Source organism: Eptesicus fuscus, chromosome 13, assembly GCF_027574615.1.
Source record: "Eptesicus fuscus isolate TK198812 chromosome 13, DD_ASM_mEF_20220401, whole genome shotgun sequence".
Taxonomy (NCBI): domain Eukaryota; kingdom Metazoa; phylum Chordata; class Mammalia; order Chiroptera; family Vespertilionidae; genus Eptesicus; species Eptesicus fuscus.
Window position 1 is genome coordinate 64,296,663 of NC_072485.1, and position 18,187 is coordinate 64,314,849.

General features: G+C 39.6%; 2 protein-coding genes across 5 annotated transcripts in view; one reads left to right on the top strand and one right to left on the bottom strand.

Annotated features, from left to right (window-relative positions):
* The window catches only part of LOC103292676 (syntaxin-3), a 117,276-nt gene that overhangs the window by 43,117 nt on the left and 55,972 nt on the right, over window positions 1–18,187 (bottom strand). The window lies entirely within an intron of this gene.
* Window positions 348–17,566, top strand: CBLIF (cobalamin binding intrinsic factor). Its single transcript, XM_008148917.3, has 10 exons — window positions 348–393; window positions 2,765–2,872; window positions 3,549–3,725; window positions 4,947–5,060; window positions 5,463–5,603; window positions 7,350–7,531; window positions 10,925–11,102; window positions 12,467–12,668; window positions 15,446–15,564; window positions 17,505–17,566. The coding sequence occupies exons 2-10, from the start codon at window positions 2,794–2,796 to the stop codon at window positions 17,564–17,566; spliced, it is 1,254 nt and encodes a 417-aa protein (XP_008147139.2). The 5' UTR covers window positions 348–393; window positions 2,765–2,793.

Here is an 18,187-nt window from a genome sequence, read left to right on the forward strand (position 1 = left end):
TATTATAAAACCTACATATTGTCTGAGGGGACAAACTTCCATCTGCTGCCACAGCAAAGAATAATCAATCCAAATAAACCTTTAAAATGTCCAGAGAGGGAGTCTGGGTGCTTTGATACCAGGAAATTAGGCACAGGAAAAAAACAAATAAATAAATAAGCCCAGTCGATAACTAACCAAGAACTGTCAAAACATACCATGTAGTGAAGTAATGTATGGCCTATGGTTTCCTGTCGGCAAGTTATTTGCTAAGTGAAGCAACTGTGTCATAATCACTCTGCAGTAACCATGGCCAGAAGAGGTAATTTATAAGGAAGTGTATGTTTAAAGAGTGGGCACCTCAGCGTGTGTGGATTCTCTCAGGATGGTCATACACAGGCTCTGGAACTCAAGGTCAACAATATGCTGGGTTCCTATTTCTGTATTAGATTCTTATTGCTGCTGTAACTAATTACCACAAATTTATTGGCTTAAAACAAGACAAATTTATTATCATATAGTTCTGGAGGTCAGATGTCTGAAATGGATCTCACTGGTCTGAAATCAAAGTTTTGAAAGAGCTATGTTCTTCTAGAGTTTCTAGGGGAGAATCTATTTCCTTGCCTTTCCAGGTTTGGGAAGATGCCTGCATTCCTAGGCTCACATTCCCTCCACTTTCAAAGTCAGCAACTGGATCCTTCCAACCTCTGCTTTCATCATCACATCACCTTCTCTGACTCTAATTCTCCTGCCTCACTCTTCCACTCATAAGAACTGCTGTGATTACTTTGGGCCCACTCAGATAAACCCAGATAATCTTACTATCTTAAAGTCAGTTTATTAGCAACCTTAATTCCATGTGCAACCTTAATTCCCTTTACCGGGTAACCCAACACATTCACCAGTCCCAGGGATTAGGATATGGGCATCTCGAGTGGCTATTATTCTGTCTATACTCCCTCACATGGCATACAAGGCCCTCCACAACGCAGAGCCAAACTGTCTTTCTGGTCTCATAACCCACATAGGCCATGTATCAATTATATATTGCTGCATAATGAGTTACCCTAAAACTCAATGGCTTAAAACAACATTTCTTATCTCACAGTTTCTGTGAGTCAGAAATCCAAGGGAAGGCTTAACTGGGTCCTCAGGCTCAGGGTCTCTGACAAGGCTGAAGTCAAGATGCCACCTGGTGCCTCCTTCATCTCAAAGCTTGACTGCTAATAACACTAGGAAGCAGAGTGGCATAACGGTTGACTTGTTGATTGAGCCAATTGGAATAATTAAATAAGAATTGCATGGTCATTGGCAGGGTTCCTCCCTCCTCGGCTGTTGGCTGGAACCTTCTCTCAGTTTTCGACACCTGGTTTTTCCCCAAGGCAGCTTATAATATGACAGATAGCTTTATCAGAGCAAAAAATGAGAAGAGCCAGAGAGAGACTGCAAGTGAGAAGGAAGCTGGTCTTTTGTAACCTCATCCCATTACTTTTGCTATATTATATTCATTAGAGACGAGGCCAGCCCACACTCCAGAGAATGGGGTTATGCGAGGGCACGTACCAGGAGCTGGGAACATGGGGCCATGCTAGAAGCTTTCTAGCATACCCCAACATGTACCCTGTGCTCTCACCTCACAAAACCACTAACATTCCCCAAAAACAAAAAATATGGTTTATAACCCGTCTTATATTTGTTCATTAATTCACTCATTCTAAAGGTATTCAAGTGGTACCTACTGTGAGCTAGGTAATATCTCAAATGCTGGGGACAGAGCTGTGAACAAAATAGACAAAGCCCCTTGGAGCAGACACTCTAGTTGGAAGGTGACAGACAATAAATAAACTGCACACATAGTGTGACAGAAGGTGAGAAGTGATACAGGTAAGGTGCACAGTGGGGGTCGGTGGGTGAGCATGTCTTATATACAGTGGTTCGGTAAAACCACTCTAAAAGCTGACCTCTGAGCAGAGACATGACAGAAGTGAGGGAGCTGCCATGAGAATATTTGTAGTCTATTTGCTATACTCAAGCACACTTTGGCACAAAGTTCTGTACTTACTTTTGCCCACACCTGTATATACTTAACATTTAATACAGTGCATAGATCTCACATTTTCTAATTACTTACTTAGAAAGATAACATCTGAAAAATATTTTCATCCCCAGATAAGGAAAGAGAAGTCAAACGAAATTTCTGGGAAGCAGGTCCATTGCCTGCCTAAAGTCAAACAACTTCAAAGAGCCTAGACTGGAATCCAGGTCATGTCAACTTCATTGATTACATAAAGCCAGACTTCACCTGGCATATGGTAGAGAGAGAGCCTCAAAGGGCATATGGTAAAGCACATACCTCAGACCATGAAGTGAAGTGTTACCTTCGGAACCACACAGAACTCAATGAAGTGGCTGCAGTTAGACCCGGTGGTCTGACAGGGAGTAACCCTGGGAGGAGGTCTCATTTATCTCAGTCTTTAGCCATACTCCCAGTGTAAAGACCCAGGATTTGGCTAAAGGGCACTTTGTCATTGCCTTCACTGCACACGCAGCCCAAATTTCTCATATGACTGTGCTACCTAGAAGTCACCTTCAGACACCTTGGAAGGTCTATAGTAGGTAAACATAGATAAGCAAATGGGAATAGTTCTATCGGGAGAGAGAGGTCAGCAGAGGTCATTAGGAGTGACTGGGATGGGGGTGGAGGGCAGACTTTCCATAAAGAGAAGCTTATATAAGAGAAAGTAGAGAAGTACTCCACTTAATGACACTGGGATTTTTTTCACAGGAGACGTGGACAGAACAGGAGAGATAGGGATGGCCTGGTTTACCCTTTACCTCCTGAACCTTCTTTGGGCTTTGGCTGGGACCAGCACCCAGACTCGAAGCTCATGCTGTAAGTATAGTGTGTTTCACGATTATGTCAGGGAAGCAGATACCCAAGGGACAGGCGGAAACCTCAGATACCGGTTTGCTGATAAGAAAGTGGTTAAAAAAGCAATCACTATAAGAGCTCCAAAATGGGTGATCCATGGTGGGCGTGTGTGGTTCATCTTTCCTGACTTAATAGTGAAAGTTCTTTAAGAGACAAATCTATGGATTTCATATAAAGAGAGATTGAAATACTGTTTCAGGAATGATGGCACACCCAGTGAGTAACTGTTCTTATCAGGTACCTCTACTAGATCCCTTTTGGGTACTCACTAAGTCATATTGCAAATCTTTAATTTGTCATTACAAAATGAGATTTTTTTTAAAAAATGGATGCAAGAAAAACAGTGATTTGGGGGGAATGTGCTAGAAATAATGTGTCCATGAGCCATATTGCTTGAAGTTGTTAAATAAGAAATCACTTTCTTAAAAGATAAAAAGTATTGGACAAGATACAGGGACTAATTGGCCTCAGAAGAAAATCTCAATGTTTTCTCCATTTCTCTTTAGTAATTAGCCCTGAGAAGCATCACTGATGATTGAAATGCTAATTCTGTCTTCTCCTAAAAGACCCAGGGAACATGTTTCTGGGAAGAGGGAATGAGGGTGAGGGGTTTTGTAAATGGTGTGTCTCTTCTCAGTTGTTCCCCCAGCACAGGAGCCCTTGGTTAACAGTATGCAAGTGCTTATGGAGAACTCTGTGACCAACTCAATCTACCCCAACCCCAGCGTCCTGATTGCCATGAACCTGGTTGGACCCTACAACCTGGAGGCCCAGAAGCTCCTGACTCGCCAGCTCATGGCCATTGACACAGCTGGTGAGAAGTCCAAGACTCTCCATCCACATGCTCCCTGAATCCTGCACACTGTTCACTACCCCAGATCTCAACTCCCAATCCCCAACCCCAATGTGGCCTCTGAATATATCTAAATCTCCCAAACACCTTTCCCAACATATCTGGAAAACACATGGAAAGATCTGTGTATGAAGTCGGGACATTCATAGAGGAGCGCACTAATGCAGAAGGAGCTCTAGAATGGAAAAACAGTGGGCTTCTAGTTCTGGCTCTGCCACTTATTAACCCTGACCTTGAACAGTCTCTCTCTATCCTGCTTAAGCTCATTTTCCTCATTTGCAAAATGCAGATGATTCTAATAAAAATAACACTAATAGTAATCACAACAAGGATAATAATAATCAAATATCTGTTCTGCTCTCTCACAGGAGTTGCCTTGAATCTCAAGTTAAAAAATAAAGTTAAAATTATTTTGCACCTGGCCAGTGTGGCTCAGTGGTTGGGCATTGACCTATGAACCAGGAAGTCACAATTCAATTCCCAGTCAGGGCACATGCCCAGGTTGTGGGCTCGATCCCCAGTGTGGGGCGTATAGGAGGCAGCTGATCAATGATTCTCTCTCATCATTGATATTTCTATCTATCTCTCCCTTTCCCTTCCTCTCTGAAATCAAGAAAAATATATTTTTAAAAATTATTTTGCAATTATAAATTTTCATATGTGAATTTGTATGGGAGTTCTTGCTGCTTTTCTAAACAAACACTGTGGATTCTTGGTAGAGTTCTCAAGTCACATAGAGGCCACTGGATTAAATGTTCCTTGAGTATTTTTTCCATACTTCTTTCCTTAAGAATTAAGACAGATTTTTAAAAATCACACTATTTTAGCCAAAACCGGTTTGGCTCAGTGGATAGAGCATCGGCCTGCGGACTCAAGGGTCCCAGGTTCGATTCTGATCAAGGGCATGTACCTTGGTTGCAGGCACATCCCCAGTAGGGGGTGTGCAAAAGGCAGCTGATCGATGTCTCTCTCTCATCGATGTTTCTAACTCTCTCTCCCTCTCTCTTCCTCTCTGTAAAAAAATCAATAAAATGTATTTTTTTAAAAAAGAATATTTAAAAAAAAATCACACTATTTTAAAAATTCAAAATGATCTGGAAAGAAGCAGAGAGTTCAGCTCTGGCCCCTGGTGCTTTCTCTTGCCTGAAAATACCTTTAACTATTTTGTTCTCTGCTATGCAGATATGACCATTGGTCAGCTCGCACTCACCATCATGGCCCTCACCTCCTCCTGCCGAGACCCTGGGAATAAAGTATCCACTCTACAGAGACAAATGGAGACCTGGACACCTTCAAGTAAGACCTCGTCGGAAGGGAGAGTAGAGTGAGGTAAATGGTCCTTACTGAGAATTTTACACCTAGAAAGAAGTGGAAAGTTAGGAAAGAGAAAAGGTATCTGCACTCAGGTTCCCTCTGCTAATTCCATAGATGAGTTACTCACTTCCAATCCAAAATGAACCAGAAAGGACCAGTGGCCACAGCCCTACCATGCCATCACCTGGCTGGAGACAGCACCAACCCTTTTACTCCATTCTCATGCCAGAGAAATATAGATAGGATCTTTAGCCAATATGGTATCTTTCTTTTTGGACAGGTTTTCTAGCAATGTCTATTAAAAAGGTTTGGCATTTCTTATCTCACAAATGTCCTCATTGTGGTGAAAGTTAGTCTTACATAGGCCCTCTATCCTCTCCCAAGGCCCCAACGCTGAGGCTTCAAGCTTCTATGGGCCCAGTCTGGCGATCTTGGCATTGTGCCAGAAGAACCCTGAGACAACCTTACCAATAGCAGCCCGTTTTGCCAAGACCCTGCTGGCCAATTCCTCTCCCTTCAATGTAGGTGAGTTGGTTGCCACTTTCAAACTGCCCTGAACTGGGAACATTGAGGGCACTGAATGGTGGGGCTAGAGGGAAAGTAGGAGGGGGTGGAGCTGGGGATCATGAAAATGTCTGTAGAGGGGAGTATTTAACAAATATTTGTTGGACATGTGAATTAAGGGATAAATGAAAGGTAGATGGTAAAACCTAGACAATACTTGAAATGTCTGGCGGTTACAGAATCTCCAGTGGGAGAAATAAACATGTCACCCAGGTCAGGTTTGTTCCCAGGCAAATTATTAAATCTACATCTAGACTCAGCTCTACCCTGAACCCTCTCTTTTATCACTAGTGATTCTTCCACATTCTATTCTTCTCAATGCTCCTTAGAAATCCAAATATGCTCTGTCTATTAAATAGCTACTTTCTGAACCCTAAGCCCACTGTGCTCCCCTTCAAGGACACAGTGGAACCGTCTTGTCCCTTCATTCTCTAAACATGGCTGCTTGTGAATGAAAGCCTTTCCTCTATAACACTATTTCCTTCTTGGGCCCACCCTTCTGCATCTAATGATCCCTTCTCTGTAGAATGCCCCTCATTCATTATCATTTTTCTCCTCGGCCACTCTCTAAGCAAAGGCGTTAACTCAGGTTTTTACGCCCTTATACATGCCTCATCAGCAACCTCTCTTGTTTTAGGGTCGTTCAGGCCAACGAGCAGGTAGATATTTACTCTAGTCCCCTCACTATGGGTAAAGAACAGATTGGCCTCTGATTACCATCTGGAGCATCTGGACATTTTTTACAACATTAGTTTCAACAATTCTGTCACCTCTAATGAGGTCATGCAACTTTATGGTAGAGATTGGGGTAGGGAGGGAAGATCAATAAAAGAAAAGATGCCATCTGGCAAGTCTTTTATTCATTCTGGTCTTGTCAGGCCAGAGCTGGCTAATTCAGTCCATTCATGTTTTCCTGTGGAAATAATGGAAAATCCCCTGTCCTGGGCCTATAAGGGGTGCTAAGCTCACACTATCCAGGAGTTCACGGAGCACAGTAACAACAAAACAGCAGAGAGTGCTAAGATTGCAAAACAAGTACAAACAATGAATGTTATTTCAGAAAAGAGAGTGCACTTGTTGTGCTGAGATGACCAGAGAAGGCTTTAAGGCAGTGGTTCTCAACCTTCCTAATGCCGCAACCCTTTAATACAGTTCCTCATGTTGTGGTGACCCCCAACCATAAAATTATTTTCGTTGCTACTTCATAACTGTAATTTTGCTACTGTTAATGAATCATAATGTAAATATCTGTGTTTTCCGATGGTCTTAGGCTCTACAGCAGCGGTTCTCAACCTGTGGGTCATAAATAATTTTATGGTTGGGGGTCACCACAACATGAGGAACTGTATTAAAGGGTCTCGGCATTAGGAAGGTTAAGAACCACTGCTTTAAGGAGACATGGTGATGGCTAGGCCTTTGAGAACCAGTGGCATTTTTGAAAGATAAATATTGGGATTAGAGTAGTGGGAGTGAATAGACTGCCTGTCTATACCTTCTAGCTGTGTGGGCTTGGGCAGTTATTTAACCTCTCTGGGATTCCATTTCTCATTCCTTAAATGGATATAAGTATAGGTTCTATTTCACAGGTTGTTCTGAAGAGTAAAGGAGATAATGTACCTAGTATGCAGTAAGTTATCCATATGCAGATAAATGTTAGTTGTTTATATTGTTGTGGTGGTGGTTGTCTTATCCCCCTATGATTCACAGACACTGGAGCAATGGTGACCTTGGCTCTGACCTGTATGTACAACAAGATCCCTGTAGGATCAGAGGAAGGTTACAGAACCCTATTCGGTCAGGTACTAAAAGATGCTGTGGAGGATATCAGCATGAGGATCAAAGACAATGGAATCATTGGGGACATCTACAGTACTGGCCTTGCCATGCAGGTAAACATATTAATGATGCTCTTCATTGGGTCCATGCCAATAAGACTGGATTGTAGGATCAAGAGACCAGGTTTCTTCTAAAGTCTCTGGGAAAGACCAACTAGTGTGACCTAAGATAGATTCCTTGTGGTGCCTGTGCCTCAGTTTCTCTACTGGTAAAATGCTGGTAAGTGTTAATTCCTCCCTCACCCTCTTCCAGGGGAAAGTGTGAAAAATCTACATGAACTCTTTTCCCTTCCTTGGGTAAATAAAAACAAAACAAATAAATCCAAGAAAATTATTTATTATTAATAATGAACAGTTTGTTCATAATAATTATAGACTAAGGGAAATTTTATGTATAAAAATAAGGATATTAAAATAGGTTCTCAAAAAAATATTGAGCTTTCTAATTCCACCTTGCCTATCAAGTGTTCTTTTTTCAGCCCTTTATCTCAATCCAAAAAAAGGGACAGGCTTGTATTCAAAATGATTAATTAAAATAATCTAATAAATATGCTAATGCTTTCAAGGCTCACATCAAATCTTTGTCAAGCTTTATTTCAATCTTGAACTGATTTTCATCTCACAAAGAGCTCTAATAAATGGTGGAGCCACATGTGTCAGGTAACCAAGTCCATACTATACTTCCCTTGTATAGATTCCTGGACTTGGATTACATCACATGCTGCTTGATTAGGGTTGATTAAGGCAGCATCCTCCCATGGAAAGCACACCAATGATAATGGGAAGAGATAAGCAACTAGAATCAGAAACTAAAGGGTCTTCTATGGCCAAATCCTCTATTCCAAGCTAAAAAGTTTGTGCTTCAAAGTCTCAAAAATACTCAGTCTCTATGTCAATGGAATTTGCTGTGCAACAAAATGTTGTTTGTTACCATGGCTGAAACATATGAGACCAATCCCTGGGCTCAGGTCTAGAAAGCTTTGTGGAAGAACAAAAGCAGTGCAAAGGGATAGAAAATGTGTTTTAGTTATGATTCACTTAAAATAAACTTGTTTCACCTAACGTAAGACAGAGAAGTGTTTTGTTATGGCTAATTTGGTTTATGAATTCTGTTTGGGATTTTATCACCTGCAAGGTACAATCTGATAAACTGTTCCTGAGAATTATTAAAGCTATTTCTATGAAAAGGCAAGACTGCATCCATATACAGATAACAGGTTATGTGAATTTATTGTCAGTTATGATAAAAAGCCTTCTCCTGCCTCACTTTTGGCCCAATTTTGGAGTTGAATCAAAATATATAACCTTTTTCTAATCTAAAATGTTCTAGTATAAAAAAAACACCAAAGGCCTTGGGAGCTACAATAACTTGGGTTTAAATCTGCCACCACTTTAGCAAATATTGAATTTATCTGAATTTTATTTTTCCTCATAATAACAAGGTTGCAAAGGTATTAAAAAAAATCACAGGCACAATGTGGTGTGCAATAATTGTTGGTGGTTTATCCCAGCAGAAGAGTGGTGACTTTGAGCTTCTGATTCAGCCCTCACTCACCTTCTTCCAGGGTATCAGTACCCTTCAATGGCCTGAGCCACCCACATTGCTTCCCAAAGGCACTCATGAGACATTTTCTCTGTTCCAGAATTTTTCTTCTTTCTTCCATCAATATGCTTATGCTTTCAAGGCTCTTCTAATGGAAACTTAAATTGAAAAGGATCTGACCTTCCTCATGCAAAGTTATTGATGAATTCTCACATTGTTACTCCTCTCTATAGTATTGGTGTTGGTAGTTTATCCCAAGAGGCTCCATCTCACTTAGTGGGATTTGAGAGTTGAATATGGAAAGTGAACAAGATAAGGTTGGTGAGGAGTACCCATGGGATGCCTAAACCAAACTGCCCTATAAAGAGCCATGGCTCATGGTTGATGAGGTTAACAGTGATGGTTGTACCTTTCCAAACTATTTAATTACTCATACTAATGCCTCACAGAGCCATTTATGACACCTTTCTCCCTTCTCCCATTTCCCATCTCAAGCTTCAGGTAAACTGATCATCAGCAATTTCAGTCCATTAACAAGCTCTGGTGACCATGGCCAGCACAATCCTAAAGGGAGGGAAGTGGTAATGAAGTGGTAACTTACTATTTCACATAAACTGGGATGTCCAAGTGCCAGGAACCAATTCCGGCATGTAATAATTACAAGAGTTTCATCAAAACGTTGGTGAAGCTTGGTGGGCTCAACAAGAGTGAGCCACATATGTAGTTTACCTGTTGGAATGGCTAAATGGCACTTTCCCCAAACCTGAATAGGTTTTTGTTTGCTGCCAGACAGCTCAGGGCATTTTATTGCCTCCTGTTGGCCAAACACCTGAACAGCTGTAGGCTATTCCCCAACCTGGCAATACCCTTTGATACCCTACCCTTTGAAGTGTACGTCTCCACCTTGCCTTAGGACAAATTGTGTTAATAAAAGCAGAGTCCTGAGTGGAGGAAGTAGTCTTCAGTTCCTTTAGCTGAAGATCCTCTGACCCCCAATGCCTTTCAAAATTATCTTTTGTCTTTGGACTTCTTAATCTACGCATCAGCCCCTTTCTCCAGAATGCTGAACCCTTTGTAAGGCTGGGACAAGAATCCCGGCATCCAAGGATGGATTAGGTGATTTCAGAATTCATCAAAATAAAGGGCTCCAATCATGATATCAGGAACCACTCTTTTTTTCATGTCTCAGCCCTGGTTTTTGCCATTCTTTACTGCTCCTTGGCTTCTTCCAAGTGGCCGAAGAAGATGGTAACTAACAACTCAATGCTTACTTAGTTGATACCAGTTAAATAACCTCAATAGGGAAACAAAATGCTTCTCTCGATATCTGTTTATCAGGGAAGAACTTTGATTAGTGCATGTGTCCACCAATCACTGTCACTAAGAGGATGACATTCCATAATTATCCCAGCACAGTACATGAGTCCACCACTGGCAAGGGTGGTGGAGCCTCTGGGTGACAGTCCCAACATGATCAAAAGTGTGGGGGGAGTACACCAAAGGGTGTGCAGGACAACACAAATCAAAAGAGGTCTACTATGTTTGGATGTCCAAGACTGAAGCTCCCCTGGAGCTTGCTTTGCCCAGCTCTCGCCCTCATTCTCTATGCAAGAACTGTTAGTAAATACAGCAGCCCTAATAGTGTTCCCAGAATCTAAGTGTGTGTCTAGTATGTGACAGACACTGAGCTAAATGGTGGGGATGCAGCAGTGAACAAGACAGATGTTCCTATGCAGCTTCAGTTTGGACTCTGGGTGATCAAAGAGATTAACAATCAAGTGTATCCCTTATAAGACAAGCCTAATCTCTCTCTCTCTATCTCTATCTCTGTCTCTGTCTCTCTCTGTCTCTGTCTCTGTCTCTGTGTGTGTGTGTGTGTGTGTGTGTGTGTGTGTGTTTTCCAGGCTCTCTCCGTGACACCTAAGCAATCTAACAAGGAATGGAACTGCAAGAAGACTATGGATGCAGTACTTAATGAGATTAAACTGGGAAAATTTCACAACCCCATGTCCATTGCCCAAATCCTCCCTTCCCTGAAAGGGAAGACATACCTAGATGTGCCTCACACGTCTTGCAGCCCTGGTAAGAACTCTTAACATCTGTCTTTCCTCATGTCATAAACTGGCAACTTATATCAGGAATGTTATGTGGGTTCAATTTTAAGTGGCATATAGGCTTTTTTATGTCCATTACTTCCATGTAGGCAGAACCACATCTGGCTTCCAATCCTCAAGAGTTGTGTGATAACACACAGCCATATACCATCCTGCACTCAGAATTCAGTCCTCATGTCCACTTCATTCAACACACATTTAGTGATAGCCTACTGTGAGTAAAGCATTTTGTGAAATAGAGAGGGAGGATCCATGGTCCTAACAATCAAATAGCATATCACTTCATTCATTTGACAAATGTACCAAATATGCACTATTTTATCATATCTTCTCTGCACAAATCCAGCTGACAAATATGTAGACAAAAACTACAATATTTGGAGGAATGAAGTAATTATTAAATAGAAATAGAAGACATATATAGCGCAAAAGCAAAGAAAGTGTAACCAATCACTGACTTCATCTGGGAGGCTTAGGAAAAGAACAGAGTTGACATTTCAGGCAAGCTTTGAAGCTCTAAATATGAACCCTTGGTGCTCAAAGCACACCAAATGGATGGGGTAGAACCCTGACACACAACCTTTTTATTTGAAATATCCTTATTTTGCCTGATTACAAATATAATACAGAGATACAATGCAGAAATATGCATTTAGAAACTGGAAGTCCTGCATAAAAATTATATCACTCCAGACATAACTAGTCTTTGGATTTAGATTCCTCCAACTCTTCTTTCTACTCAAATACTAAAATAAATTATTATTCATGTTATGTCGTATGGGCTTCCTAAGATAAGCAGAGATTAATAAACCCCTTGTCTATCTCAGAGCAGAATCTATAATCAAATAACCTAATCCCAATCATACTAGATATAGCCACATTCTCCTAACTTTAGGCTTCTTCCTAGTGATTTCTCAGCTTTAACCAGGTGACAATGGATTTCCCTCCCAGGATTCCACAATAGCTGCCCAGGTACTTTGTTAAATAGTCTAAAATGTACTACCTTTACTTCCATTCTTAGGGTTAACAACAACAACAAACATACAACTTAACAATGAGTGCCATGTAAAATACATGACTTAGGGCTCTCAATCCTCCCTTCAAGTTACAAATTCTTTTAACAAAATAAATGTCCATTGTACAACTATCTGTCAGTTCTTCAACTACAATCAGTTCTCTAGAATGGAAATGAGAGCTTCATTGTGAACATTCTACAAACTCATTGCCATTTCATGAAATGTTTACAGGGACAGGTTTCCAACAACAGAGATTTTGCCCCTTTAATACAAACCTTATTGTGGTTAACAATTTTGGCCTCTTCGCTCTTCACAGATCCTGAGGTACATCCAACTCTACCCAACCATCCTAGTCCTGTCCCCACCATGGCACCCAACATCACTGTCAAATACACCATCAATAACCAGCTGAGGGGAGTGGAGCTGCTCTTCAATTTCACCATAGATGTTAGTGTGAAAAGTGGGTCTGTGCTACTTGTGGTCCTAGAAGAAGCACAGCGCAAAAATTCCACATTCAAGTGAGCACTACAAGTGGCATTCGCCATTCTTTCTGAGCCTAACCTGAATTACCATTTTTGCTCTCTCTTTCCTTCATTTACTTACTCTTTTTCCTTCTCATAATAGAACAGATTTTTATTTATTTATTTATTTATTTATTTATTATTTATTTATTAATATATTTTATTGATTTTTTACAGAGAGGAAGAGAGAGGGACAGAGAGCTAGAAACATCGATGAGAGTGAAACATCGACCAGCTGCCTCCTGCACACCCACCACTGGGTATGTGCCCGCAACCAAGGCACATGCCCCTGACCGGAATCGAACCCGGGACCCTTGAGTCCACAGGCCAACGCTCTATCCACTGAGCCAAACTGGTCAGGACCAGATTTTTATTTAAATGGCCCCTTGAGAGCCTGCAATCTCTCGTGAAAAATTAAATCATCCAAATCAATATATGATAGAATTTTTAAAAAAGGAATTCAAAGGAGAGAGAGTCCATTGTGGATTAGAACAGTCAAGAAGCTCGTGGCTTTGGACCACATTCAAAGAATAAGTACCATCCAGGAAAATATGAGAGAGTAGCATTTAGAGAAAGGAATGATTAGAACAAAGAATTCAAGACTGGAATGGGAAAGGAATTCAAGGTCAATGAGTAAGCCAGCTTGATTAGAGCAGAGAATTTGAGATTTAATTGAATCTGGAAGGATAGATTGGGTGGTTTTGTAAAAAGCTTGAAATGCCACGCTAAGGAGGTTGGACTTCATATTGCAGAGAAGTACTGTAAGATTTTGAATATGAAAAGCCATGTTGTAAAATGTTAAATGCTGGGGCATGAGAGACTACAGTAATGAAGCTGTAAAGTGATGAAGACTGCCTCTAGAATAAATGGACTCATAGCAAGGAAGAGTCACAGGGCTCTGAGTACAGGATGTGGAGGTCAAGAGAAAGAAGTTTCAGCACAATTGACAGGAGTATCAGGAAGAGAGAGAAACATAATTCCTCTAGATATTTTTAATTGTGGGTGTTTGAAAGAGAAACATCAGGAAGCTTTTGGAGGTATAAAGGAAGTTCTAGAAAAAGAGGACAGTATAGGCAAAAGAGATTGGGTAGAGGTGATGATCCAAGTTAAAAAACTGCACAGTCCTAGCCAGTTTAACTCAATGGATGGAGCATAGGCCTGCAGACCACTGACTTTTCTTTTGCTGACTATGAATGTAATAAAAATACACAGAGTTGCCGAAACCGGTTTGGCTCAGTGGATAGAGTGTCAGTCTGTGGACTGAAAGGTCCTAGGTTCGATTCCGGTCAAGGGCATGTACATTGGTTGCGGGCACATCTCCGGTAGGGGGTGTGCAAGAGGCAGCTGGTTGATGTTTCTCTCACATCGATGTTTCTAACTCTCTGTCCCTCTCCTTTCCTCTCTGTAGAAAATCAATAAAATATATTTTTTAAAAAATACACAGAGTAGAAATTTTGAGGAAGAAAAAGCATAGAGGAAACAAAATCTCTTTAGTTCATCCACAATATATTCACTGTTGCTGCTTTTTATAATTTTGTAGGGTTTTTTTTTTATGCATATTACAAAGGGTCCGGGTTTGATTCCAGTCAAGGGCATAATTAGATATGTCTTTTGGTTTTTTTGAGAGTATTATATCTGTGCAGTTCTTTTTGTTTGTTTGTTTGTTTGTTTTTTGTTTTTTTGTTAATACTCACCCAAGGATATTTTTCCATTGATTTTTTGGGAAAGTGGGAGAGAGAGGGAAAGACAGAGAGAAACATCAATGTGAGAGAAACACATTGATTGGTTGCCTCTTGCAAGAGCCCTGACCAAGGCCTGGGCTGGAGAGGCGCCTGCAACCGAGGTACATGCCCTTGACTGGAATCAAACCCAGGACCCTTTGTAATATGCATAGAAAAAAACACCTACAAAATTATTAAAAAGCAGCAACAGTGAATATATTGTGGATGAACTAATGAGGTTTTGTTTCCTCTATGCTTATTCCCATTTTATAGACAGAACCATTTAGGCCCAAAGAGGTTAAGTAATATTCCTAAAGTCATATAACGTGTAATTAATAGAGTTGAGATCTGAACCCTTAAACTTCTCTGTCTTCTATAGACAAGTCAGGGGAAAAAATTGCACCTCAAGAATACTTAGTTTTCAAACAACCCTCTGAATATAATTTACTTCTCTGAGCTTACCTTTAATTTTGACTGATTTTTCCTTTTCAGACTATGAATGTAATAAAAATATACATCGTAGAAATTTTGAGGAAGAAAAAGCATAAAAGAAACAAAACCTCTATAGTCCATCCACAATATAATCACTGTTTCTGATTTTATAATTTTGTAGGTGTTTTTTTCTATGAATATTACAAATAGTTGTGATCCACTATATATGTGGGATGGGTAAGTATTTTATATAAAATTTGTATCCCACATTTTCACTTACCATTATTACATAAGCCTTTTCTCATGTCACTGGAAATTGTTGAAAATACAGTTTTCATAACTGCAAATTACATAATGTTGGATATTCATTCTATCACTTACCTGATTACTAGTATTTGCCCATTGTTGCACATTTACATATTTAATTTGCTTATTAATGGTTATCTTTTAAATCCTTTCATGTAAGTCCAATTGATTTCATATTTATTAGTCATTTATATTTTCTCTTTTAAACATGATTTTATCTGATCTTTCACGCACTTAAATGCCTTTGTCCCTTCATCTTACCCCCTTATTGCCTGACCTAAAGTGTTAATCATATATATGATTTTATTCTTACAGATTTGAAACCACAATGACATCCTGGGGCCCTATTGTCTCTTCTATCAACAATATTGCTGAAAATGTGAATCACAAGACATATTGGCAGTTCCTTAGTGGCAAGACACCTTTGAATCAAGGTTAGAGAATAGAAGAAATGGGGATATTTCCTCCATAGTTTGAAGGCTACATTCTTTAATTTCCTTATTTAATTAGTTCATTCATTTGATCAGTAAATACTAAGAGATAGATAGATGATAGATGATTGGTAAGTGATAGACAAATGATAGATGGTGGATAGAAAAATAGATAAATATATAGATACATGTTAGCTGGTTGATAAATGATAGACAAATTATAGATGATAGATAGATAGATAGATAGATAGATAGATAGATAGATAGATAGAATGAGTGGCTATTTTAAAAGGCTTTTTTTAAAAATCAAGAATCCTGACTCCTTTCTGAGAAAATATCCAGTGAACAAGAAAAGTGGAGTAATCTACTTAAAACAATAAGAGCTGAAGAAGGAAAAAGCAAATAATGTGATAGAGACAAAAAGAAAAGATGGAAAACAATGAATTCATAGCCAATGGTAAACAATATGAAGGATAGAATAATCACCATTTGTGTAGAGATGTTACATTTTCTTGTTTCATACATCCACTTTGTTAGTATTAGTGAATCTCTTTTTACAGAGAAAGAAACTAAGTCTTAGAGACATGAAAGGGACTTGTAAAAAGGCACATGGCTAGCGTGCGACAGAGCAGAGAGTCAAGCCCAGGAAGAGTGTGCTTTACTAGTATACCACAGCTTCACTCAAAATTCATTCTTCACTTTCTTTTGCTGTAGGCATTTGTTTTTAAATCTCCAAAGAATATCTGTATGTGCATTTTGTGTGGGAAAAGAAGGATGAATAAATCAACAAGTTCAGCAAAACTTTAACATTCTTTAAAATGTTAGCATAAAAACTAAAATATCCTATAAGGGCAGGGGTATATGGTTTTGTCTAAGGATGACGTTACCTAGTTAATCTGATATTGTCACCACGTAGAGAGATGTGAAGCCAACTAAAGTCATAGCAGAGCCAAGACGGGGCTCTGTTAAGATGCTTCAATATCCAAGATGACAATGAGAGAGATGTTTTCTGAGTCTATCATGTACTAACAAAATCTGGCCAACAGGAATTTGTGGGATTGCAGCAAAGCATATTAATAAGGATCTTAGAGTCATATGAGCCTTGATTAGAAGCTCTTTCTCTTATTTAATAGTTGCATCAGGCAAGTAATGAATCTTCTCTGAGCTGGTTCCCACAGTCACAAAATGGAAATAGTAATAAACATTTATTGGGTTATTGTGAGGATTAGCAATAATGTGTTTAAAATGAGTAAGTGCAATGTCTTTTGCAAAGCATGTGTTTAAAAAATGCTAATTTATTGTTATTAGTTCCCTGCCACCTTCATGTCAAGAATTGCCTAAGGACTTAAGCAGATTTACTCTCATGTGTACCAATTATTATTCTACTTTGAAGGAAGGGATAGTAAACAGAAAGGCCTCAGAGATCCAAAAAGATTTGGGTCTGGATTGTCATTCTTTCTGACGATGGGCTTCTTGAAAACTGATCATGAGTATTGTCACCATCTTAGCTTTCCTGCTCTAAAAGACAAGAATTCTCAACAAAATCAAAAGTCAATATAAGTTCCTGCCCTGAATGCTCTAAATCTGGCTTAAATACATCATTTTGATAATAACCACCATTTATTGAACACTTATCATGTGTCTGGTACAATATTAGGCACCTAATATTCATTATTTGTAATCCAGGATAAATATTATTTGTGCAATTTTATATATGAGGCTCACACAATTTAAGGGCTTGCCCAAAGACATACTCTCTATGGTCACCTAGAGCCTGCAAACAAGGACTCCCTAAATTTTAATTCAATGCTCCTTCCATACTCACCAAGCTACCCATTTTGCTCTACAATGATTTTACTTCTCTAACGATGGCCTGATCCTTTGGGAGGTGGGGGTGGTTATATGTACCATGATGACCTCTGTTACTCTCTGCTTGTTTTCAGGAGTTGCTGACTATATACCTTTCAATCATGAGCATATCACAGCTAATTTCACCCAGTATTAAGGACGAAGTGAGTTCAGATTCTATTGAATATTTCCAAAGGATGGTTGGAATTCTATGGTCATACCATATTCCTAGTTTAAAAACAAAACAAAACAAAATGTGGAAACCATATGTAGAATAAATGATGATGCAAACTTCTATGGAGTTGTACCATCTGTGACTCATGAAAACAAAGTCCGGCTTCTCAAGGCAATGACTACCAGTCATCATTTAAACCTGGGGTGAGGGAGATGGAAGAGCCCAGGTGATATTTTTGGAGATCATTCTGACTTTCTTCTTTAATATATATATATATATATATATATATATATATATATATATATATATAATTGAGTTTAGAGAGAGGAAGGGAGAGGGATAGAGAGATAGAAATGTCAATGAGAGAGAAATATCAAGACATTGATTGGCTGCCTCCTGCACGCCCCTACTGGGGATCCAGCCTGTAACCTGGGCATATGCTCTGACTGGGAATTGAACCATGACCCCCTGGTTCATGGGCTGATGCTCAACGACTGAGCCACACTGGCCAGGCCTGAGCTTCTTGATTAATTAACACACTCCTTTGTTTACACAAGTGAAATGATATATTTTAAAACTCCTATTTTTGTTTCATATACCAAG